General features: G+C 38.7%; 1 protein-coding gene across 8 annotated transcripts in view; it reads left to right on the top strand.

Moving 5' to 3' along the window:
- Positions 1–25,735, top strand: part of kif21b (kinesin family member 21B) — an 86,586-nt gene extending 60,851 nt beyond the window's left edge. For 2 of the 8 annotated variants that reach the window (XM_037532313.1, XM_037532312.1), the window contains exons 27-35: positions 634–672; positions 10,082–10,218; positions 11,454–11,634; positions 12,136–12,300; positions 13,947–14,064; positions 14,341–14,511; positions 18,484–18,683; positions 19,881–20,021; positions 21,323–25,735. In XM_037532313.1, the coding sequence (XP_037388210.1) occupies positions 634–672; positions 10,082–10,218; positions 11,454–11,634; positions 12,136–12,300; positions 13,947–14,064; positions 14,341–14,511; positions 18,484–18,683; positions 19,881–19,983 (1,114 nt within the window). In that variant the 3' untranslated portion in view covers positions 19,984–20,021; positions 21,323–25,735. Of the gene's footprint in view, positions 1–633; positions 673–4,518; positions 4,808–10,081; positions 10,219–11,453; positions 11,635–12,135; positions 12,301–13,946; positions 14,065–14,340; positions 14,512–18,483; positions 18,684–19,880; positions 20,022–21,322 lie in introns of those variants that run through there. The other 6 variants (XM_017712848.2, XM_017712841.2, XM_037532314.1 and 3 more) reach the window with 5 other exon arrangements.
- The last annotated feature ends 982 nt before the right edge of the window (positions 25,736–26,717 follow it).

Genomic DNA, 26,717 nt, shown 5'->3' with positions numbered 1-26,717 from the left:
CTCTAGCTGTGTTAATAACAAAATTTCAGGCCACTTTAAGCTAACATCTCATCAATGATCGTTTCAGCAGTTGTGAAGCTCTAAACATCTGATGTGCTTTGATCTTTTTGTATAAATGCTTATTTATCTTTATGTAAGAGCTCTTTTCTCTTGTTTGTGTCTCAATTTGCAGTGATAGATGTTGAAATAATCAAAATATGCATTTATCATGGCTTACAGACAGGGAGCTCTTTTTGAAAGACAATGAAGTGTTTTTCCTGCCTTGACTGGCTCAATAAAGTGGCTCACTTTAAAAAGACAGCTCACTGAATTGAGCTATGTAATATTTATAAGAACGTTACACAGTTTGATGAAAACACAGGGCTGCGAGGTTTGTAAATGTCTGCGATGGGATTTAGGAGTTCTGGAGCAAATGTTTTGAAGATTGCAGCCAAGAGTGGGCTCCTTCACATCCTGTGATGTCCAGTCGGATATCATTTAACCCTTCCTGACCAACTTTGCATACTCTTACCTGTTAACCCCTCTCCTAATGCCCCACCCCCTGTCTGCTTCCTGCTTCCTCTAAACCCCTCCCCCTCTCTGTAACAGACTCCTCCCACCCTCCCGTAACCCTGCTGCTGTTTTGCCCTTTAGGTCTGATGACAGCGACTCCTCTCTGTCGGAGGTGCTCAGGTAGAGATCTTTGTCTGTCATTCTGTTTCCTAGACCGTGTTTGTCAAGGGTGTGACCAATGTTTGAGCATGTTCACTGGCCCCTCCCCTTTTCATTTCTGTTCTGTGTTTGCTGTGAACCCTGGAAGCCCTGAATGAACCTTATGGTCTGATCATGGAAAGCTTCAGTTTGAGTTTCTTCCCCACAGCAGGGCCAGTCAGAGTTCTTTATGTATGTGATTCAGCAGCCAAACAAATTTGGCTTAATTTGACAGTTGTATATTATGCTAACTTCAATCAAAAGGACTTTTTTCAATGTTATTGACATGTTAGGTTGCATATTGACCTGTTGAATCACAGTTGGCTCACTGTAGTAGTGCTGGGCAATATTTAATCTATATATATATATATATATATATATATATATATATATATATATTTTAGCAGCATTATTGAATAAATAAACTTTTAACCTCAATATGTCATTTCTAGTGCTTCACATTGTTTAAAAGGACATAGAACTAAATACATAAAAACTAAATAAATAGCAAGTTTCCTTTCTGCAGTCTAAATTCTGTCTGGTTAACAATTACATACATTGTGTAAGGTTTCCATTTTTATAATTTTAAGAAGAGAAAACAACGCAACAGTAAAAACAAGCTGTTGTTTTTGGAACGTACTTTACTGGGGTGCAGGTTGTGGAACAGTCTCTTAAAAACATATGTGTCTGTTGTTTGTCTTCCATTAGCTGAGTTAATAGCATATTTTAGGCCAGCTTAACCTCAAATAATGAAAATGTTAGCTGCAGGAATTTGTTGTTTCTTTGAGTCTTGGTAGGGGGAAGCCTGCAGGCTGTGCCTCATGTGCCACTCAGTTCTCTTTACCTTATCTAATAGAGCCTGTAGTGCCATTTCTCAGCACCTCTCATAGCCCCTATTATCCTGACACCGCAATTGCATTTTTCTTGCTTCTGTCGAGAATCTCTCGTTATCCCATTACAAACTAATGGCACTGTGATGGAACATGGGGAGTGTGGAGTAACTCGCTTCTGTCGTTTTCTTCCTACCAAGACTGCTTAAGCAAAGCTGTAGACAAGCACACATAGCTTGAAACCTGCTATTCACAGCGAACAACAAAGTGCAGTAATAATTGATCTCATTAAGAAGCGCCATATGAGATCCTGGCCATCCGCTAACTTGTCTAATCTTGTGCCAATAGACCAGAAAGGCTTTTCCCCCATTCCAGATCCTCTTTGATTAGCCCAAGGCTGGCCCTAGTAGTCTGAAAAGATTTTGATTCATTAGACAGCAGTGTTCCTGCCTGAATCCCATTGTGGCAGTGATCCGATAAGGTTCATTCACACCAAAATCCCTCCCCCGGTTACCCGCTGAGTGTGTTTTGCTTCATCACACATCCTTACCCTCCTCATCATCTCTGGAAATGAAGAGAGAATGTTCCACTGTCCCTAGTTCCTGACCCCACGGATGGGTCTGGAACCACAAGCTCACTCTACATTGACTTGAAGTGCTGCATGTAGATTTGATTTGAAAACCTCATTGATTTTTATTTGGGCTTTTTATGTGCTGTGTATTTGGTGCATTATTTGCTGCACTTTTGTGGATTTGTTTAGTTTTGGTTCAGATTTTTAGGATGACTACTTGCATGTGGAGTTTTTACATCTGTGTATATGTGTGTGTGTGCTTGAGAGGATTTTTGGCAGTGAAGCTCACATGTTTTGCTCAGCATGGCTCTACACCTGGGTTGAATCTGTTTGGGGGTTGTGGGTGTGACTGTATGAGCAATTTGGAGAGCAGCAAGGGCTGAAGAGACACTGCATGAATTACTCTCAGCTTTGCTGTTATTACTCACCTGCAGAGTCAGATGAGCTGATCAGCCATTACTAGCCCACAGCTATGTTATCGAGTTCACACAGAACTTGAGCAATGTGTTCTTACAGAAAGTTACATAAACACTGTTTCTCCAACTGGAATCAAATTGTTATTTGAAACACTGTAGAAGGATATTTTATAAAAGCTGTGTCCAATGCCTAATGCCCAGCACCTGCTTTTCTGAAGTTCACCTGTAAAAAATTAAGGTTTTATTAGAGATGGACTGATCAGTGTTTTTGTGGCCAATACCGAACGCTGATCGCCTTTCAGTGCGATTGGTTAGCCTATACCAGTCAAGGGCGGGGCTGGATGTCACACTTAAAGGCTCAGAAGCGATTTTCAACATCAAAACAAATCCCTTCAGTGCTCCTTCAAAAGCTCTACCATAGAAATTCATTGACGCACATTACCAAGGCAAACAACACTTTTTTTTAGCTCTTAATGGCTGTAAAACCCTTCACAAACATTGTACATGCAAATGTCATAATATAACATTAGAGCAAACAATGTAGCTAACAATGTAAGCTAACCACAAACATTAGTAAATGGGACAAAACAATGCTGACTTACTGATTCTATGAAACAGTAAAAAAAAAAAAAAAAAGGTGATGTTGCCCACCTGCCAATCAGTAACCGAGAAACATCCTCATCCCTTTGATGCCTTTCAATTGTCCACCTTAAATAGTGCAGCATTTACGTTTTGGTGCCTCATGCTAGCGTAACAATTGAAATAACTGGAGCCTATACAACCGGCCCAGCTAACAGAACATCAGTTTTTGGAACTCGGGCATAATTTACTTCAATTGTACAATGTGGTTCTTATTAAAAGTGAAAGAACATCCAGAATAATATGCCACTGTTAATCTAAAAAAAGGTTTAGCCTACTGAAGCATTCATTTGAAAGAAAAAAAAAACAAATACACTATAACATGATTTATACAGAAACCATCAATAATCTTAATAATGCCATGATATAATTTTTTGCCCATGCTGCCTGCCACTAGTGCACACCCTTAATTTTATCAAAGTTATTTGGCCTTTGAAATCCTTATGAATGCAGTCTTGCAAAACACATGAAGCATGTCCTAGGTCAGCATTCCTAACTCTGAACTGCTCTTGTTAAAAGTGAATGCAAAATGTAGTGAACAACACTAGCAGTCATCCTCATCAGCAACTCATACCCGCCTGCTTCAAATGCACCCCAATACACAGAGCAGCTTGTGACTGCTCCCCCACCAGCCTCCGCTTCCAACCTCTCTACAACGAAGGCCACGCTGTCCCAGTTTCCCCTTTAATCAGCCATCCTCCTGTCACCTCTGTGCAACTGAGCCCGAATTATAAAGAGTGTGGAGCAGCCGAGCCGGACTCTTGTCCACTGGAGACCAATTTTCCCTTCCTCCCTGAAACTCCCACTCCGTCTTCGTCTCACTCGGACGACTACCCGGAGAGAGAGCGTCCCTTGCCTAGGTTTGCTGGGAACGCTGCCAGCCCAGAGGGGAGATCCTCATTATTTTACAGAGGGGAAGGAAGGATTGTTTAACTCTGCCAGCTTACTGATGGATTTCGTGGAATAATGTGGGCTAATTGGCAAAGAAAACTATAGGAGGAGGGATGCAAAGACTTTGGAGCAGGAAAGCTTTGACAATAAAACTGCTCCAACAGTGAGTGTTTGAAGAAAGGTTCTTTGTGGGTTTTTAATGTGTGAAACACCTCATAAATCCACTCACTCACTCATGCTTAGCTGATTCACATGTGTATGCTCCAAGATTAGGTTTGCCACCCACTGAATGATATGATACAGTACTGGAAGCAGTACTTTCAGCCTTAAGCCTTTTTGACTCTTTGCTGTGTTGAACTGGTGCAGAGGCCTCCTACAAACATTAGTCTTGCCTGGATAACCATTTGCACAACTGTATATCCAAGCCAGGAACCATTTATGATTTTAAAAAATGTATTTATTTATTTATTTATTTTTAAAGAGTATAGCTGGATGTATGTGGCACCAGGGATCCTATGGTAGAACATCTGTAGCGGCTTTTCAACTGAAGGCCTGAACATGGAGAGTCTGACCTTGGAGAGTAGCTGTTCTATTGCCTTTTTCACCTGCACATGGTGTGGTACAAAATGCTTACCAGAAGCACAGACAACTAACCGCTCAGAGCTGAAGAATTTTTTTTCTTGCTGTTCCAGGGCAATCCATGTAGTTTTTCCTTTGGTACCTCCTAGTCTTGTTTCATCACAACAAATGGATAATGAAAGTATAACCACTAACTATAACAACCATAATAGCATGAAGGTGCTATCTAATTACGTTTTTTTTTCTGACATATTTTGTGATTGAAAATTAAATTGTGATTATTTTCTAAAAATTAAGTTTCAGTCCATTTTGTATCCATGAAAAGAAGCATGTCCCTTTTTTTTCTAGCTTTAGGTGTGAACACTGAACATAAATGGCAAGACAGCAAGTTAGTTGTCAGAAGAAACACCGGTAAAACTTTCTATGAATGTCACATTTCTAAGCATCTATAAACAGATTAATAACATGTTATAATGCATTCTTAAGGCATAATAAACATGGTTATCGATATTTATAAAAATGAATTACACTGAATTAAACTTTATAGCCATGTTTATTATACATTATGAATTGTTAATATAATGCATTATGAGCAGTGTTAATAACATGTTATACTGTCAGTACCAAAGAAGGCAGTCCCAGCTTGGAGAGCATAAAGGTGAGATAGTAGTGCTGTCATTGTAGTTTGTGCCCTCACTTCTAATGTTGACCACAAGAACCCTTCACTGTGTATCATCACTACACTACAGTACAGTAATGCTAATTTCTGCTAGCATTCTATTGGATATGCAGTGTTAAGTTAGTGCCAAGCTAATGATGGTGTACATTGACTTTCCCACATTGGGTAAAAACACTGATGGCAGCACTAGTTTAAACTCTGACATTTGAAGCCTGTAATGTGCTTTATTGTGTTTATTGTATGTCTTAGTGTTTCAGTAAATTCTGCAGCAAATACTTGAAGCCTCACTCTTAACACTGGAGGAGGCTTTAGTATGGTATGCTTCACTTACTTAGAGTGGACAAATACAACTTAAGTATAATAAGCATGGCTATAACGTGTAATACATTTTTGTAAATATTTGTAGTCATGTTTATGATTCCTTATGAATGCATTATAACATGTTATGAATGCATTTACAGATGTTTACAAACATGACATTCATAGAAAGTGTTACCGAAACACCCATGGCCTAACTCATCTGTAGGCATTTCGTAAGCTCTGTTATTATGTTACATTTCCTCACATAAAACTTGCTGAGAGGACATTGTTGATCATGTAGGCTACAGTGGCAAACCTTGACTATTAAAGCTAGCGCTTCAGTTCAAACCATAACTGTCAAAACTCTGACATGAGGAAAAAACCCACCTGTATGATAATGTTAATTTTTGCCAACATCCCTATGGAATTCTAGAAGTTTGGTAGCGTTAAACTAACAACAATTCACATTAAAATTGTTTGTCATTAGAAAATATACACAGACATTTAAAGGTTCCAAATGACATTTCATATTTTACTTGAAACTTGTGACCTACATATTAGCATGTTTTACCTTGCAGCATAGTGACTCATTCAGTAGACAGCTATGGTATAAAGCTGCTGTCGCTGTGTTTCATTTCTAACAACCCATTAGTTAGATCGACATTTGTATTTACATTCACTGATGTATGTATCTGGGACTTCCAGAAGTCCTAGAGTGACGTTTTTATCTCACAAAATTGGTCCAGTCTATTGGAAATCAAAACAATATTGGTTAATTGCTTGCGATAAAAAAAAAAAAATACAGTAAAATACTTTAAAATTGCAATTTTGATGTATAAATGATAAATATTTCAGCCCTATTTAAGCGTTCTGTCCGGCAGTGGAAAAGAATCAATACACAGACTACATATATTATCTTTCTTTTGCACTCTCCTGTCATCTTATAGTTAACACTAGTTTTGAAGTTACAAATGATTCTTCTTTTTAGCCATGAGACGCTTGGTCTCTTTGGACAGAGAGAAGTACTCCCTGAGAGACTTTATCACTGGTAGTTCTGGGGCAGTTTGGAGAGACAGAAAACACTCCTCTGCGATTCAGAAAACAAATGTGTTGAACAGTTTCTCCATTATAGAGCCTCTTATTGTGCCCACGGCTCACGTTCGTCAGTACTCTGCTCAGAAACTTGGACTGCCAGCTGTCATGGAGCATTATGTCGTCTCCGAGCAATCTCTCGGACGCTTTTGAGACAGATGTGGAGATTTAGGTTATAGCCAACTCGGAAGCTTGCCAGTGCTATTCTGAGGCAAGACGGTAGGAAGAACGGCTGGCGGTAGCGTCTACTCTCCCCGTACTTTGATGTGAGTGAGCATGACAGGTGTCATGTGACGTTCATGCTAATTCTGTCATCCCTGTGACAGAGCGCAAGGCGGCGACATCATAGGTCACATTCTCTAAAATGGAAGGAAGAAACCCTCACTGCCTCTTATCAGATTTACTTGCGTCTTTTAGAATAGAATAGAACCATTACATCATTTGAAAGTTCTTTACAACTTGAAAAGGTTCTTTACACTCGCAGTCAAAATAGTTTACAGAAAAATGTCTTTTGGACTACATGCTTTTACCACATGCACGGCCTCAAAAAGAAGACTTGCAAAATCAACATTATACTGATGAAGGTATGATGACAGTGGTAAATAATTTACTTACTTCCTTGGAAAACACGTTCATGTCCTTCAGAATGCAATTTTTCTCTTCAAATACTTTTTCGACTGGCTCCAAATCGACAGATTCATCTGCTTGAGAAGAAGTCAGAAGCAGAACCACCAGTGAGGTCTCCAAATCCCCAAATCTTCTATAGAGTAGCTTTAAGCAACAATCCATTAAAAGTGATTCTTCTGTGGCATTGCTCCAAAGAGTGCTTTTTAGCAACTTTATTTTTAAAACGTAGGACCTGCAATCAGGCTCTAAACTCACGGCAATGCAGTATGAAGCCATGTGATAGTCACCATGTGAGTCTCAGCAGATTTGAGGTGTCTTTTGGGAGCTGCCAGAGAGACTCTGCAGTGCCTAATTGGAAGGGGATCTTTCTGAAGTTGAGCTTACGACGAAGAGAGAGCAGTGCCAGGCTCCAGCAAACCTCTTTTTGAACATTTTATGGGGATATAAATAAATAAATAAGTCTTTAAAAGCCTTATACTGCTTCAGATGCTTGTTACATTTTTCCCCTCTCTATCACTAAAGGAGCACAAGAGCTTCCACAGATAACCTACAGTCAGATCCGCTTCTCAGCATGCACACACAATATGTGCACATAGACACACTTTCTCTATCTCCACCACCCAGACACATGGCTCCGGACTCAGTTGGCTATAACAAATGCACATATAAACATTTATTTCATAATCCCTTAAACTAATATTCTCAGCCAAGAGATTTTCTCAGATACTCTGTGTCATCTGCTCACATTAGCTTAATTTTGTATCTGGAAATGCTGCCAGGATTCTCAACATCACTATCAGTCATGATCTCTGGCAATGGCTTAGAGAAGATCCACCTCATAACTCAGCTATGACTGAATGTGCAAAGCTACATGCAAACCTTGGCCAGTAGCCCAGATCCGCTGATGCTTTATTGACTGTAAAAGTTGTCATTCCTGCCTGCAGGAGTTTACTTTAGTATATTGTTCTAATTTTACATTTTTTGAGGTAGAATACCCATTTGTGCTACCTACACATCCTCTTCCATGGATCTCCCTCATGCTGTTTAGAGAAAGAGCACAGCAGGCCTTGATTAGGACCTGCCCTAGATATGAAGCCGCTTCCATTGTTTTGGTCGACTTTTATCTGTCGAGCAGCTTGATGGAGGTATCCTGGGTGATGTGCAGCCCAGACACTGCAGATTACAGAAAGTAGGCCTGGTGTGGAGACACAATTCACTACTATGGTTTGATGAAGCTGAATAAGGAGCACAATTCTGATAATGAACTGCAGAGAGGAGGAAAATGGAGCATGGAGGTGGCAGAAGAGGAGACATGGAGGCAGTGGGGCTATGGAAAAGCTGATTGAGAAAGACAATGATGGTCAGTGGTGTGTGGCTGATGGTGATCATTGTAATGTTGACAGGATCAACAAAGACACTCAAGTACACACTTAAGCCTGTTTCACACCGACTACCACTGCATGACGTGAGCGATGTGGCAGCGTGAATGCTAGAGCATGCACACATTGGACATTGACACATGCAAAGTTTGTGCTGTGGAGAGGTACATGATAAACATTCTGTATACATCCTTTTATGGTCTTTCCTCAAAAAACAAATATAGTCTCTTAAAGAGTGTTTACCATTTTTAGCATTTACCCTCAGAAGCTGTGACTGGGCAAATATTTCAAGTCTGGTAGAGCTACTTGGAAATGTGTATGCAGCATGAGATGTTTAGCTAGTGTTTTGTGCAGCAGTTGTCATGAATTCTGTTCTACTTTCATTGGTTGTCTTAGTTTATTTTAATGTATTTTGCTGCATGGCAAAAAATAGGTTCAGCAGCTATTTTCTAAATGCCATGCCACTCCTGGGACGCACTGCCACTCTGCTTGCACAGCCTGTGTGAATGCTCTGACCTGTACAGACCGGCAGAATGAAAAGCTGGACATTCCACATCGATCATGCCACACAGAGGTACTATGTGTGAAACAGGCCTTAAAAAAGCAGTGCCTTAAGGGGCAGCATTTTGGCAAGCAATTTGGGCAATTTGACAATTTTATCATTGCAATGTCAACAATCTTGACTAATATTATTTTTGTGTTGAGACAGTTATAGGCAACTTTGCTGTTTATTTATGTGTGATTATGTATCAGTGCAGAAAAAGCCTCCCTTGATTGAGGCTCCTGTGTAACCAACCATCACCTGAGAGTTATTTCACAAAAATTTAGAGGAAAGTTTGAGATCTTTGCAAGATTGTTCTACCGAATTGGTTGGCTGTTTGGCTGTTTTAGTAGTGATGATTTTACCTAATTTTGAGCAGAACTCAAATACTAGCCAGTACATGATTAGTAAACACAGATTTGAACAGTTGTATGCAAATAAAATCATATTTTTCAAAAACATGCAAAAATGTATGCTTAATTGCAGAAAATTATGTATTTTATTTCATTTCCTTAAAAGCAATAGGATCTATCTGCTCAAAGTGTGAAATGTCTCAGTTCTTGCTCTAAATTGTAAAGCTGTGGCTAAATTAGGCTCTGCCTATTTACTAAAATTTGTTGTGTTTTGGTAGAAACATGAAAATGTGGGACAGCAATAAAAAAACAAAAAAACAGAAAAACAGTTTTAAAAATATAATGAATTAAGTTTGCAAGTTCAGTGTTCAAGTTTCAAGTTCTTCTTCATGTGTATAAATTTGAATGATATATTATATGATCTAATTATAAAAGAACGTCTTTCTCAACATACTGTCAGTGCAGTTTTGAATACATGTATGTGTCTCATGCAGGGGGGTGATCAGTCCCATAGCCGGACTGAAGGGGGGCAGGACAGCTCCTCTGCAGTGTGTGGCTATGGCCGAGGGACACTCTAAGCCTGTGCTGTGCCTGGACGCCACTGATGAGCTGCTTTTCACTGGATCCAAAGGTACAAGCACACACTGGCATGCACCCACTCTTACAACTAATGAGTCATTTCTCACTATTCACCCATTACTTATTACCCACTTGTATTATACCGGAGTACTTCAGCTTGACCTGAGTCCATGAACACACATCCACACACACACAGCTACATAATATATAAGTCAATTTGGTTTGCATTCTCAGTGTGTTCTGGGGTCACACTTATGATGACTTACTGAGCCTCTGAACAGGCTCTTATTGTGCACAGGCTAACTAAGGTGGAAAAAAGTCCAACTGAACATCCTGACTTTTTGACTATTATTTACATTTATGGCATTTGGCTGACGCTCTTATCCAGAGTGACAATTTGATCATTTTACACAGGTAGGCGAAGGTGGTGTTAGGAGTCTTGCCCAAGGACTCTTATTGGTATAGTGTAGGGTGCTTGCCCAGGTGGGGGATTGAACCCTAGTCTACAGTGTAGAAGGCAGAGGTGTTAACCTCTACACTAACCAACCACCATATTATCCAGCCACTTTTCATCCAGAGTAAAAAATTAACCATTTACATCAAAGGCTGTTATATAGCTGGATCACAGCCGTTATTGTATATCAAAGCCATTACTGTATATTTCGGTACCAATCAGTGGATATTCCTGTCAGGCTGTCACCTGCTGTATAATAAATGTTCTAGGAACTGGAAGTACCTGCCTCAGGGTAGCCAGGGGTGACTTGTATTCTGTCCCCCCACTCTCAGTGCCCTAGTGCTATTATTGGGATCCAGCAGCATTACGGCAGCCCATTCTCTTAATAAGGTCTGATGGTGAAGTAGCTGGGTTATAAACCATGTGGGGTAGAGGGCTACATTAGTGCTTGTTAACCATGGGCCTACTTGGTCTGTTACTCTTAGCATGCTTACGCAGGTGAGCTTAAAAGGTGATATTGATGTTCCAGATCTATAAAAGGACAATGTCCTAAAGAAAGAAGGTAGTCCTAAAGAAAGAAGGTAGCACATTTCCCAAAGTATGTGGTTCTTCAAATGCAATTACATTTCAGATTTTATTATTATTTTTACTTTTTCATGTAATTGAATTCATTAATATAAATGAATATAGCTGAGGATAATTTGTAAATTAATTCATTTGTGGGTGCAGATGTTGACTGAATAATTGGATTTATTTGTGTTTTTCTATTGTTTTATATCTATTTATCTATCATTTATTTATGTATAATTCTGTTATCTCTTTTGTGTGCTCAGATCGCACCTGTAAGATGTGGAACCTGGTAACGGGGCAGGAGATAGTCACGTTGAGGGGACACCCCAACAACGTGGTGTCCGTAAAATACTGCAGCAGTTCCGGCCTAGTCTTTACCGTGTCCACTTCTTACATCAAGGTGTGGGACATCCGTGACTCAGCCAAGTGTATACGCACCTTCACGTGAGTGTCTCTTCACATCTCATTTTAGTCCAGACCTTCTCAACATGAAAAGCTCACAGTGAACGAGGTGAATGAGAAAAGGTGAATGATAACCAAGAGTGATGAGGCAAAATGTCTGAAATTGTTAAGTACAACGCTAAAAACAAACATATTTGCATTTTAAATCTGTACTTAAATTGAATCTGTACTTAAAATCAGAGTTTTTTTTTTAATAGGGCTGCAAGAATGTCATTGCACAATGATTCTCTGGCTGTTTTCCAAAATACAATAAAATAAAAAAGCTCGGTGTATTTTTGGTGGGTTGTCTAAATCCCACTACTTTGTGAAATATTTCTTTGGATCATACCAGCATAATCTAAATAAATGAACTTATGGTGAAATTTGAGCATTTGATGCTTTAAATAATTTCCTAAAGAACTATTATTTACACTCTTATGTAGCAAATCTGAGCTCCATACCATTTTCCTTCTTAACCTCTCGTTGCTTCACTCTTGACTCCAGTTCCTCGGGTCAAGTGGTGTCAGGAGACGCCTGTGCAGGCACCACCACCCGCACCATCACCACGGCCCAGGGGGAGTACCAGATCAACCAGATTGCCCTGAACCCCTCCGGCTCTGTGCTCTACGCTGCAGCAGGCAACACAGTGAGGACCTGGGACTTGAACAGGTACAGGAATCCCTGCTCTATTTGCTTCCCTTATGGAAATACTCCATCTTAAAATGCTTCATCAGCCAGCATGAGCTTATTTGTATAGCAATAATTATTAATATTTCATGTATTATTAGCTGTTGTTAGCATTTTTGAATGAGCACTCTTAGATAACATTATGCTAGTTTTCCATAACGGCAACTTTTAAGAGGGCAGTGAATCTTTTAAATAGCAATATATTGAGGCATTATGCATACCTTGTGCATGTAACTACCACTTATATATAAAAATAAGCAACATGTATCAGTAGCTGTAAGATTCAGTTAACTATCAACTTGAGGTACTATCAACTTGATTGAGAATATTATAATTATGATTATAATATTATAATATTTCTCAAAGAAACTTGATTGTTAGGCAAAGTTAGATTTGAAAAATATGAGACCATATATAGAAATGTTTAACAGCTCTGCCTAATCAGGACTGCGTGGGTGCTTTCACAGCGCATGTTGATTAGCAATGTAAACAACTAGTCCTTATGACACCCAGCATCTTTTCCTGGCTTTTAATCTGTAGTTACATTCACCTGGGAGTTACAACAGAAAGGAGTTATTAATAAAATGAAATAAGTTGGAAAGGTCATAGTTTATAAGACAATCAAAATTCAAGATAGCTCACTTGCTCACTGGTAGTTGCTCAGGCTCAACTCAACAGATGGTGTGTGTGTGGTAGTCCCACCAACAGAAGAAACACAAAAGTGAAACAATCTCACAATTGAAATGATAAACATTATTCTTTATTTGACAGATTATTACATTCAAATTGTAGCACTCCACCAAAATTCCACCAGTAGTTTTCAATTTCTGCATCATTCAGTTGTAGAGATGTAAACAAAGTCATTCAGAAACTTACTGATTCAGATGTCGTTACAGTGGTGGAGGCTTGGTTATGATGTCTACACTAAAAATATAGTCATTTCATATTAATATCCAAAACAACCAATGAGACTGCAAGTGCTGTCTGAGCTCATATGTACTGTTGATAATGGCAAAAAAAGGATAAAAAAGCCTTTAGAGACTCTTTTGCTTCTCTGCCATGAATAGATTAAAAAAATGTGTTTTAGCCAAAAGCTCATCTCAAAACTATTGTCAAACAATATCTCAGACATCAGGCAGTGTATTCATAAGCATTAAACAGGCATTAAGAGGCATTAAATGCTTAGGATGTCTGGTTCCTATCACCACTGCTGTGAACAGTTCTAACCTTTTGTAGAATGTTACACTTTACATCAAACCATAAAAGTACAGTATTTCATGCTTGCTTAGCCATGTTAGCAAAGCAGTAAAAAATGAGCTGTTCTTGAAGAACACAGTTTACACCTTAACAGTTTAATTATGCAGAAATGTCCTTTTAAAGAAAACAAGTTGAGAGTCACTTTAAATGAATACTGCAGTATTGTTAACCCTAATCTCTGTCTGACACATGTGTACACACAGTACTTAGTATTACTCAGTATTTAGGACAGAACAGAACAGAACAGAAAACCCCAGAAAACACACTCTTAACAGATGGCTATGGACAGGTGTTGAAGCCTGAAGGTGATAAGATAGTTATTGAGTATGCATTATTAAGCTGAGGCTAATAAATCTCTGCTTTTTATGCAGGATGCAGGCCACAGGGAAGCTGACAGGCCACATTGGCTCAGTCATGTGTCTAACAGTAGGCTATTCTGGTGGTGGCAAAGACCAAGTCATCACCGGTTCTAAAGACCATTATGTGAAGGTACTTCTTTTCTCTGCTGCTCATTTGTTCAGAATGTTGTTGTCTGTCTTGTCTGTTTTTTCACATATCCCACGTCGCACACAGGAAACAATGCATAGAAAGTCAATACTGGTTTCCATCTTCACAAGTCTGGCCGTCACTGTGCTTGAAAACAGTACAATGTGTTTGTTGCAAGAGGCAGTCTGGCTCAGTAGGCCTGATGTGACTGATCAGCTTTTTAAAGCTGAGACACTGCAGCGTGTGTAAGCTGACTCTGCAGTTGGGATGTTTGTACAGGTGTTTGACGTGGCAGAGGGTGCTCAGGGGAACATTGGCCCCGCCCACAACTTTGAGCCTCCCCACTATGATGGCATTGAGTGCCTGGCCGTCCATGGTGATGTCCTTTTCAGTGGCTCCCGTGACAATGGCATTAAGAAGTGGGATCTGGAGCAGCAGGAACTGATTCAGGTACTGTTGTGTTAGTGATATGGCTAAGTGTGGACATTTGTCTTTTTTTTTTTTTTTAAGATATTTCCATCTCTGAATATTTCAATTATCTGAAAAAAGCAATATTCTGCAATATTGTTAATTTGGGTTTACAAGAATAATAAGTAAGGACTGTTTCTCATGTTAATGTATGTGAATATTTTGGTATAACATTGTTGCTATTAGATCAGAACCTTGTTTTTTACATGTTTATACATTTTTATGTCCTTTGAAAACCAGCTGTCCTTGTGTTTTTTTTCCTTTTCCTGAAAATGTATTACTTTGGAGATAAAAGGTTTAGTTCTGACACCGTGCTAACTTTACAACACATTACAGTAATTTGATTGTAAGCAAGCGCTTGTAGCAATAAGTATAAAGTTAAATTTATTTAAAGTCTATACATTTTTAATGACCATGACAGAATGCCTAGTATAAAACAGCACTGACAGAGGTTTGAGTGGTCACCTATGCATGCAGAACAAAACTGAGTTCACCATTTAGCTTGGACTCTTTAGCAGAAATAAGGCAGCTGGCTGATGATAACTGTCTATAACTCACAGTTTCTTGATTGACAGAGACTAAATTGAATTCAGTGTCGGATAAAGTATTAGTATATATTTTTTTGCTTCTTAGGAACCAATTATGCTGTATAGGTAATATTCGGTCCATTGTTACATTGCTGTCAAATGAAGTAGAGGTGGGATTGCTTCATTTAACACCTGTAGTCATGGTGGTGGAGGTGGTTTGACAGCTGGGAGATTTCTTACTAATGACTGGGCTTTGAATGGTTCCTTAAGCTTCAAGCCAATCATCCACTTACAGTATTAGGCGGCTAGATGTACCTTGCTTTTCTGGAGCCTTAAAAGAGCAGAAATAATTGCAGATTATTACATGGCGGAATGAAGACTGCAGCGTCGAAAATCAGCCACCCACCTGTCAAGGGAAATCTGAGTTGTCTAATTTAGAAGAGCTTTGTAGCAACATTAGCTGCTTCTGCTGGAGAGATGAGAACAATAGGGGACATGTGTTAGTGGTAGGAGGTTTATCACTTCATTTGCATTTATTTTTTTAAGCTTCAACAAGCAAATATTTGATGCGTTTTCAGCAGATTTTGACTGAGGTTAACAAAAAACAGTGACTGTGAGTTGTTTTTGCTTGTTTTAGTTAATAGGTTTACAGTACAGTCAGTACATGAAATTCTCAAACTTTGAAACTTAATTGCTTTGCATTATTTTCCTTCACACTCCAGAAAGCCATACAGTGTGTGGGAGTCCTTTATGCATTGAAGAAGAATAGACAGATATACAATGACAAGGTCGACAGCCCAAACGTCAGTATCTGACATTGTGAGACTAGCTGCTAGTTCTGCTGTGTGATCTAGATAACTAGAACTTAAGTTTGGGAAGTGGCTATTCACAGAGAACTTCACTGAACCCCGTCTATTTATGTTCAACACAGTAATGTAAAAATGCTTACATAGTATGAGACTGAGTTTAAATAGGATGTATTATAATTAACCCTTTAATTCAGAGATAAGAGTAGTGATTTCTTCCTTTTAATCTACTGTTCTCCTTTAATTACATGATTCCTCAATGCTGTTGACATACAGTGTTTACAGTCATATGCAAAAAATGTGATGCTCTTGGTCAAATGACATGTTGATTTTCTAAGTGAAAATAAGTTAACACATCCTTTACAGAGAAGATTTTACTGCACAAATAGTGTTTATTTTTTTATTGAACATTTTAGAAAAATATTAAACATAAAGTGAGGTTTGTAAAAGTTATGGCACAATTCAGCAAATTAATAGAAATTGTACACTAAAATCTGCTGAAATATGGCATATTTAAGTTTGTTCCCTGTAGAGGACATGCTAACTTATTTTCACATAGAAAATCAACAAAACATGTCTCTACTTGGGCTGCTCAACATTTTGATTACAACTGTATATAAAGTATGTAGATTTTTATTTGTTTTCTTGTCATATGAATAGAAGTTTACTTCATACTTTAGTCACCGTTTTAGGGTTAACCTGATTATACAAACCAATAATAAGCATTTCTACAAGCTGCGTTGCAGTCTGAATATGTGCGCATAGTCCCTCAGTGCATCCAACAAGAAAGATGGCGTGGTGCTTCTTTTATATAGTGATAGAAAACGGTAGAGCACAGGAAGCACCAATTCCTCATGATGATCATTTAACTATACCAATGCACACACATAATTACTGTGGGGACAAATTTTAATGAGGTAATGACAAGAGAACTAATCTCTTTGAACATATTACTGATGATACATAAGATGAGATAGGGTTAAACTCCATTTTTCCATCTTTTTGGCTGAATGATGGGGAGTGGCATGTTTTCTCCCTTATAGTCTGTTGAACTTCTTTGGCACTGTTAATGTTGTTCATGCGGTGTGCTTGTGCTGCTTGCCTTTCACACTTTGCTTATGTTTCCAGGTAAATTTGTTCAGCTAAAGTGATTTGGGCTTTGGGCTTTTATGAGAATACTTGCTTAATGTCCTCATGATGCTTACACACAACAGCAGAGCCACGTGCACAAGCAATAGTAGTGGGCAAGTGCATAAAAAGTGTTGTTTTAAACTTTAACTGTTTATTTTGCTATAAGCACGTTGATATAAAAAGAAACAAGCGTCAGAGAAATGTTCCATTTCGCTGCAAGTTCTTTTTTTTCCTGTGGTATAAATAAGCTTGCATTAACCTTTTTTTGCATTTCTGCTGCTATTATTGGTTATTGATATTATATTGAGGAATTGATAGCATGCAGTAGCCTAGCCAGAGTTTAAATAAGAAATATAGGCCTTTTTTTAGATTAAAAATTTTGACGAATTGAAGCAATGCTTCTCTAAGGAACATTTCAATTGGTCTTTCCTAAAGAACCACTTTTGTGAACCTCCACATAATGTAACGTTCTATACCAAACCTTTTTTCAAAGTATTGTTCAGACAAAGTTAAGCATATCTTAGACTTTGAGGTTAGTAGTTAAACTTGTGTGATCAAGGAGATTCTTGAGCTTTCAGATAAATTACAAACCTCAATTTAAATGCTCACTGCAGGTTTATGCATTGAATTGGGCAAATGTCGAAAAAAAAAATAATAATAACAGTAATTTTTATTTATATAGCACTTCATGCTGGTGGCAGCTCGGTGCTTTACAGAGCTATGAACAATAATGCAAGGAATTATACGCATTCATTTAGAATCTTAAAAAATACGAGACACTAAGTTTTAATGAAATGATAAGTTAAAGAGATACATTTTTAGATGCTTCTTAAAAGTGAGCACTGAGCCTGATTGTCTAAAAAAAGGTTAAATTAAGTTCCACAATTTGGACGCATAATATCTAAATGAGTCTTTTACAGAAAGTATTTATAGAAGGCCACAATCTGCAGATCTAAGATCACACACTGGAATATAAACAGACAGACAGTCAGTATGTAAGCAGGTGCTAGGTCATTTAGATCCTTAAAAACTAGTAGCAAAACTTTACAATCTGAGATGAAAAAGGCCTGTACTGTAGTAACTGTGTTTACAGTTATGTTTCATACTTCAGTTTTGGTATATGTGGCAAAAGAACCAAGTATCTCATAAAGCAGCTTTCTCTGAGTTTTTGTACCAACAATCAGTATTTTGTTTTTTTGTGTCATCAGGAAATTATTTTATGCTTCCTAATGACATAACCTAGAGGTAGCGTGTACAAAAAGAATAGCAGAGGCCCTAAAACTGAACCTTGAGGGATTCCACAAGAAATCTCAGATCTTTCTGATGAATAATTTCTCATTGAAACCATTAACTGCCTATTTCCTAAATATGATTTAAACCCTTTTAAATCTGTGCTTGACATGTCGACGCAGCATTCAAGATGCTGCATTAAAGTCTTGTGGTCAACGGTATCAAAAACCTAAAACCAAATTTTCTTTCGTCTCCTTCAGCAAATTCCAAATGCGCATAAGGACTGGGTGTGTGCATTGGCATACGTACCTGGGCGGCCCATGCTGCTGAGTGCCTGTCGTGGGGGCATGCTGAAGGTGTGGAATGTGGACAACTTTACCCCCATTGGAGAGATCAAAGGTCACGACAGCCCTATCAATGCCATCTGCACCAACTCCAAACAAATCTTCACCGCCTCCAGGTACAAACTACATTTTCCAGTTTATAGCTGAAAACAGTAATTTGTTTTGGAAAAGGCAAGTTCTAGTTGGGGGAGAGATTTAATTGTATTGTCAAGGGATGGAAAAACTGTAATTTTGCAGGACATTTGTGGTGGACAGGCCTATCTAGTAACTAAAGGTTAAAAAAGGATGTTCAGCTCTGAATAAGTTCTTGTTTGGCACTTTATTCTTCGCAAAGCCTACTTTAAACAGCTGTTCTCAGTCTGTAATCACTGGTGTTTTTCTTAATCCTTTGCTCCAGACAGAAGACTACTTAAGACCAGTCTATTAATTTTACAGGGCTGCTGCTGCATAATTTTTGGGTCATTGTCTGCAGTGCTGAGTTTGAATAAGAGGAAATGAAGTCTTCTCCTCACTGATCGTTGTATAAGCGGGCGTGGATTTCTCTGTGTGTCTGCACCATCTTCACTAACCTGCACTAACGCTGCTCTCCTGTGTCTTCAACGCTGTTTTCTTTCTGTTGCCCTTCTTTCTTTCTCTTTCCCACTCCTCTCTTTCTCTGCCTGTCTCTCTCTCTCTCTTTTTTTCTCTCCTTTTCTCATGAACATTCTTTTTTGTTCTCTCTCTAAAATGATTTCTCTTTCTTTCTTTCACATTAATTTCACTTCAATTTGTGTGTATTTCTTTCCTTCTTTCCGATCTTATCTATCTAATGAGCATTCTTTTTTTCTCTATCTGAAATACTTCTTTTTTTATTGCTTGCTTTCATTTGATTCTTTCATTCTTTCTTCTGTTCACTCTTTCCCTCACCACCCATTCACTCTTTTCTCTCATTTCTTGGACATGCTTGTTTTCTTCTTTCCTTTGTTTGCTTGTTTATCTTTTCTTTCTTTCTTTCTTTCTTTCTTTCTTTCTTTCTTTCTTTCTTTCTTTCTTTTTCTTTCTCCCTTTCCATTTTCTTCCTCTATCCATTGGACATGCTTGATTTCTTCTTTCCTTTGATTACTTGTTTTTTGTTTGTTTTGTTTCTTTCTGTCCTTTTTTCTTATTTTCTCTCTCTCTCTCTCTCTCTCTCTCTCTCTCTCTCTCATCTCTCTCTCATCTCTCTCTCTCTCTCTCATCTCTCCCTCTCTCTCTCTCTCTTATCTCTCCCTCTCTCTCTCTCTTATCTCTCCCTCTCTCTCCCTCTCCCTGTACTGTGTCTGTCGTGCTGTGAGTAGTGACTGTAGGGTGAAGTTGTGGAGTTATATCCCGGGGTTAACACCCTGTCTGCCCCGCCGGGTTCTGGCCATCAAGGGCCGAGCCACCAGCCTCCCCTGAGAGCCTCCACTAACACCTCCTGCCTCTGCTGCCCTCTGGTACTGCTTTTTCTCAATCTCACTGTTTTTCTTTTCCCCATTCTTCTTCTAAAACTCTATAAAACCCCCGAGCTGGATTAGTTTTATCAGGGGATGTTCTTTAAAGTAGCTACATTGGTAAGGGATTTTAACCTGAGAATTTGTGCAGGTTGAAGTTTCTATGTAATTTCCCCAAATTATCACAGATAGCCAGTACTTCACATCAGTACTACACTCAGTAGAAATAACAGTAACAACACATGCAGTCTGATAGCAGGCTTTGTTATTACATTACTGTGAGGTCCATTCAGAGAGGACTACTGTTACTGAGAGAGCTCTGGGAAATACAGGAATTATTACTGTTGGACATTGCAGATTTGTACTGGACACATCTCATTAGTGATCTTTTTAATCTACCGTACCTCCCCAGGTAAAACTAAACTAGCACCAATATGGCTCATGATTTTCTCAGTCTCTCACACTCATATTGCTTATTTATCCTTTCCTCACTCTTCTTCTTCTTCTTCTTTTTTCAGCTTTGTCTCAGTCTTTTGTACCTAATTATTTTCATGGTGTCTCTTTTTTTTTTTTTTCTTTCTAACTTGTTCACTTGCTCCCAAAAATAATTTTGTCATTTCTTTCCTCCTTTGGACCAGGCAGGAACTCACCCAATTAGGCTTGATTTCAACTCTAAACTCAGTTTTTGCCATCTTGATGTGTTTTGCGAATCTGTGTTTTAGAGAAATCTCTTTCTGAGTATGAAAACTTATTGCAGTTTTAATTGCGTCTAACCCTGGTGGCATAAATCCTCTTAATTGTGTTCTGTTCAAGGTTTAGCTCTGAGAGCTATATTGTGCTGCATGAATCCAAGCGCTTTGTGCTTCTGACTCACTGGTACAATATCTGTACTATTAAATTCTACTTGTAGTAGTATAGTGGCACATCTTATTGTATGTGCCTTTGAGGCCATATAAAACATCTCTGTATCAGAGGCACAGTAAATGTAAGTTATATGAGAGCATGTGGAGGGAGAGTAGTTCACACAGAGGGGGGGCTGGCTGTTTATTTGGGATTAAAGATATTGGTGTGTGTTTGGTTTGAGAGTTGGGGTGGAGGCCCATGCTGTGGCATTCTCTTTGTGTTAGCGCCGGGGTTTTGATGTCTGCCGCATATCAGCTGCGTGGGAGTTACTGTCAGTGTGTTTGAAGATTCAGTCGCTCTATTTTTTTTAATTTATATATATATTTTTGGCTTCCTTCTTGTTCTTGTTCTTATTTTCTACACTCTTCTCTCACTTTATCTCTCTGTCTCTCACCCCACAGTGACAGAATGGTGAAGATCTGGAATCTGAGGATGGCAAAGAAGAGGTGACAATTGAAGGGCTGTAAAGATGGTCCTCTACGTTCCCTTATCTTGGGCTGCTGACTGATTGGTCACTACCAGTCTGGAGCTGCCTTGGCCTCTGAGGTCAGTGGTCATGTTCAGTTGTGGCAGAGACGAGCCCACGAGGAGGTGATGCAATGGAAGAACGTTCGTGAGAAGTTGAAGGCAATAGTGAATCTAAGGTGCCAGTTTTTTTCCGTCTGTGAATTTTTTTAAGCCACCATATTGGTATTTTTTGACTTCACACCAAATGATGAGCGTATGTTGAGTCGTTTCATACCGCATACATTTGCAGAAAGTGTCCTTCTGTGCTCTTCATTTTTTGAAGGAAAAGACAAAATCCTTTCACATCTTTAGATGTAGCTGCTGATACTCCTTTTGCTTGTTTTTTTGTTTATTTATTATTTCATGAATGACAAACAAACCAAGATAAAGGCCTTGGGAAGACACTTCTGAGCTAAGTGGTGGGGGAAAACACTTTCATTTTTACCCCCCCAGAGAGCCATATGTTTTTGGTCTTTTGTTGACTGAATATCAGAGACTGTCTCATAGTTAGTCAGCATCCAAAACACTGCAGAAGAAGGAAGAGAAATGTTTTCTTTTTTTACCATCTGTTGGAGGATCACTGGAATATAACCACTGGGTGCAACTGGGTACAAATGCGACTGTTTGGAATCCAACCTGTATTGTGTAATAGTATTGGCACACTCACCCACCATCATCTTCCTTCAGAAAGTGTATTTTGGACATTCTTTGAAAATCTACTCTGGACTTCATTACAGTTTGGTGTCTTCTTACCCTTAACAAAACTTTGTACAGCTTCACATCTGTAGATCCACTTCCTCTACTTTCAAAGAACATACTCTCTCTGTGGTTTCTCCTGTGCTGTGATGTTTTTATGTTCTCTACCTCAGGTTTAAATGAGTTTTTGGGGTGTAAAACCCTCGCCGTTTGCGTTTTGGGGCCCTAGCTCACATCCGTTTCCCTGTCTCGTTATTACTCATCTGTGAATAGAGCACTCCCTGTGCTCCACGAGTCCCATATCCACACGCTGCTGAGCAGGCAGTTTGAGAGGACGACGCCAATAAGCCCGGGCCAGCAGGGGCCCGCAGTGTGCAGTAAAACTGGCACTTTGCTCTAATGAAGGCTGCGGTGCTTAAGCAGGCAGAATGAGACTCACCCGTCAAAGGGGTACAAACGGGGGGTTGGAGCTAGAGTCCACTGAGATTCAGTGTGCTTGATAGCTTTCTTCTGATACAGCGAAGACTGGGGGGTGCTCCATTTGGTGCAGTGATGCTGGAATTGGAATCCACAAGAGAGAGAAAAGCTCATCTTGATGTTTCTGCATTGCTTGGTTGTTGATTGATGAACAAACAAAAAACACAACATGGTGCACCCACTGCTGACTACACTTGAGCTATCTCTAAAGAGGAGATTGTTCTACGAACGCATTTATTAAAAAAATGACATTTTATTTCATATCATTTCCGAAACACAGCAGTTCTTTTGTGAATAAGAGGGGTTTATAATTTGAGTTACAATTTTGAATTGTGCACATGAGTGCAATAGGAAGTTGGATCAACTAGTTAGGCATACAAAAATTAAAGTGCAGTTAAAAATAGTGGTGTTTGGGAACACTTTTCAAGAGGATGATAGCACAGCTCGAATATAATACCATATCGAAAGCAAACATCAACAAGCTGTAAGACAGAGAACTGTTTTGTCTGTGTTCTACGAGCGAAATTGTGACGGCCGGCAGTGTAAAGAAATCAGCAAATTTATAGAGAGGGTCGTGTTGGATAGTTGCAATCAAATGAAGTACTGGAGTGCATAGAGTCAAAGCTGGCCCTGCTGCTGAACTTTCAGTGTATAGAACTTTCAGTAGCCTGTCATTATATATTACATTCATTTCGTCTTTAGTTTTTTATCATGTAATCATGACCATTTAATTGTCAGCCCCTCAGTTTAAAGAGACCGGAATCTTATACAGGGTATGTTAAATACAGTTACTTCATATAAATGTTGATGCTTAGCCCTGCTTATTTGTAACATGTTTTATGGTCCATACAAAGAACATTGTAGTATCTTAGCACAGAAGTCAGTTGATGTGTGTGCTTGTAAATCAGATATTTTACAGTGACTTTAAACACGGCTCAGAAAAATTTCAGACATGTAACTATTCACTTTTGTAATTAATATTTTGATGGGCCACATCATTGATTTTAGGCTTGACAGTTATTAGTCAATCGCCAACTAGTGATGGTTAGTGATCAGTCAAAAAAATGGTTGCTGCACATGTACTGTTAAGGAACATTCTGTATTCAGCTGATTAAGCAACTGTTAGATAATGTGTTGATATATAACAGGATAGTGTGAAACTCCCAAAGGTTTTTGCATCAGTTTTCTTTGTGTTAGGTATTTTACCAACCATGAACTGATCAGTTCTCAAAACAAGATAAAGAAGCACACACTGGGCTAATGAAAACAGAGCCTGCCTCCTCGGGGAATGCTACTAAAATCCTAAAGAATCTATTTTTATGAATATTGATTTTCCACTCTACAAGGCGTTATGAAGTTTTTTTTTTTCCCACAGCAGAATCCAAGCAATGGCAGAACATCAAATGCTTTGGGATGCCTTTTGGGCAGTGCCCCATCTACACAACAACTGATATTTGTGACTTCATCTGGAATTATCATGTAGGATCCACCCCAATTACTGCACTGTTTCTGCTCCCCTGGTAAAACATCCAATAATATGCAGAAACAGTGATGGGAAGTAGGTCAGATTCAGGGATGTTTTTTCTTTACCCTCCTGAAGGAAAAAAAAAACAGGAGTTTCACTCCTTATTAAATGAAACAGGAAGCAGCCTCCCCGGTGCTGGAGGAGCAGCATGCCTGATGGGGGTATGTGGGCGATGGCGGGGTTCATTTTGGCACAACACTAATACACGCGTGTATTTTTAGACCATCAATCATCCTCTTCCAGGGCTGTGCTCTCCTCCCAGCCCCCAGATTTACTGTCTTTTTTAATGAAACATATTTATCACCCTAATCTGCCCATCTTTTTTTCCTGGGCGGCCCCTGGCGGCTCTATATCTGCAGTAGCAGCTGTCTGTGGGTGCTCCCGCTGTCAAGACCCAAGCTCTGATTTCCAGTGCTGAGGGATGGATTTGCTCTGCTAAAAGCCCAGCAGCACAGATAGATGCACCTCAAGTGGTGTTTAAGGAGTGTAGCTGGTGTCCCACTAAAACCTCACAGATTTTTGCTTTTTTGCCCCCCACGTACTCAATATGATGATACACTGAAAAAGTGATGCATTAAATTGATTTCCACGATTTACACATGAATAAAATATATGACACAATTTTGCCTTTTACTCACTTTGGGCAATAGTTGTGTTGATGTAGCGTTTTTCTATTCATGTACAAATGTGCCCAGTGGAATCATGTAAATTTGATGCATTACTTTTTTCAGTGGTTAAGCATGAATCAGAGATTGTTGTAATGCTACACTCTTAAGAATAAAAAATGGTAGAAATGCTTCTGGGGAGTGATTCCACAGAAGACTGCTTTTTCTTCCCAGAAGAGCCTTTCAGTGGACGGTTCTTTAAAGAAACGTTTCTCTAAATGAGATGTGAGTGTGAGGAACCTTTGAAGAATCTCCACATGATGAAAAATGAATGGTTTTTGCTAGAAATGTGCATTCAAGTCAAGAACCATTAAGGAATCTAAAAATTTCCATTCCATGCTTATGTTATGTTTCCATTCCATGCTTATGTTGTTTTGTTCTTTTTTCCCTCTAGAAAGGTTATTATGTGAAGCTGCTATCAGTCTTTCCAAGCTACTCCAAAATGGTTGATATGAAAATATAAAGTGTGATATGAGACCTAAAAGTCTCAGTTGTAAGTGTATAGTGTTGATGTTCACTCTGATCTAACTAAATTGCTGCATCATCTCATACTCAGTAATGACTAGGAGAGTCTTTTGAAACCTTCAGAAGTAATTAAGAGCATAAGAGGTATAGGAATAGGAGTCTATGTATAGTCTTATATTGCTGTTTGGAGGCTATTATTCTAAGTAGGCACTAGACAGTGTGAGTTCTTCTCCCTGCCAAAGTACACTCTTCAAAGCTATATATATCTAACGTTTAAGATTTATATACAGTACTATGCAAAATCAGAGACCTTAAATTTACTTTAACAACTTTTATTCAGTTTCAAGTCAAAACAGCTATTAAGCATTTTATTCAAGTATTTTTGAAATGATTAGATATGCACTTGCTTAAGAAAATGAGATGTCAAGGTTTCAGAACTGGAAATCAAAAAAAAAAAATACTAAAAGAAATAGAGAAAATGGCGCTCCTAACAAATGTGCAAAACCTGATAGACCTTCAAAACCGTCACCATCAGATAAACAGCACTGGAGTAAAGCTTTCATCTTTGAAAGGGAGGAGAAAGTAAAACTCCTTTCTTGCGTCAGATCTGAAAAAATCCACAGATATTTCTGTCCATCATTGAGAGATGACAACTCACGTTATAAGTCTAAAAAGATGTCAAGATAATAGGAAAAGGAAATAAACAGCAGAAAGGAATTTTGAAGAAAAAGAAGAAAAGAAGCTGCTGGTGTTCCCAGAGTAATGGACAGACTACCCCAGAGCCCAGACCCCAAAGTCATGGAACTGAAAAGTGTTTTGTATTACTTGGATACTTCTAAGACTGAATTTTGGAAAAAGAATGGAAGCTGTTATAAAGGCAAAGGGTAGACACACTAAATATAAACATACATATATTAGCATGTGTTAAGCATTCTGTCTAATTTTCTAGTAAACATTTTATTTTTAGCTTTTTTTCTGATGCTGAAAATTGAATAACTTGCACTTCATGGCCGTTTTGACTGAATATGAAATAAATGAAGGATGGTCTCTGACTTTGGTACAACTATATAGTTGGACACTGCAGGCTGTTTTGGACCAAATTATTGTTATTTTGAATCATGTTAATCATATTAGCCATTCAAGGGGTAGTTTGGATCACCTCTGGAACCAATTACTGAATAAAGAATGGTGTAGAATTCTTTTAAAAATGATAATGTCTCTCACTAACGACTGAGGTGCTTAAGGGACTGAAACAGCTCTCTTCTAAATCCTTTTCTTCATACATTTGTTTTTGTGCTCAACACCAAGTTGTACTGTCTGGCAATAGAGTGAAGGAAGTGCACATTGTTAAAGTTGTTGCCAAAGGCTTTGATATTTTTTTTTTCTTCACATTTTCACTGATCCTCCAGTATTTCTCTTCTATTTAGTGCTATTGTGAAACCAAGCAAACAACAGCCATTT

Source organism: Pygocentrus nattereri, chromosome 21 (assembly GCF_015220715.1).
Source record: "Pygocentrus nattereri isolate fPygNat1 chromosome 21, fPygNat1.pri, whole genome shotgun sequence".
In the NCBI taxonomy this organism is placed as follows: Eukaryota; Metazoa; Chordata; class Actinopteri; order Characiformes; family Serrasalmidae; genus Pygocentrus; species Pygocentrus nattereri.
The sequence above is the reverse complement of the archived record's forward strand: the minus strand, read 5'-3'. Positions and strand labels throughout refer to the sequence as shown.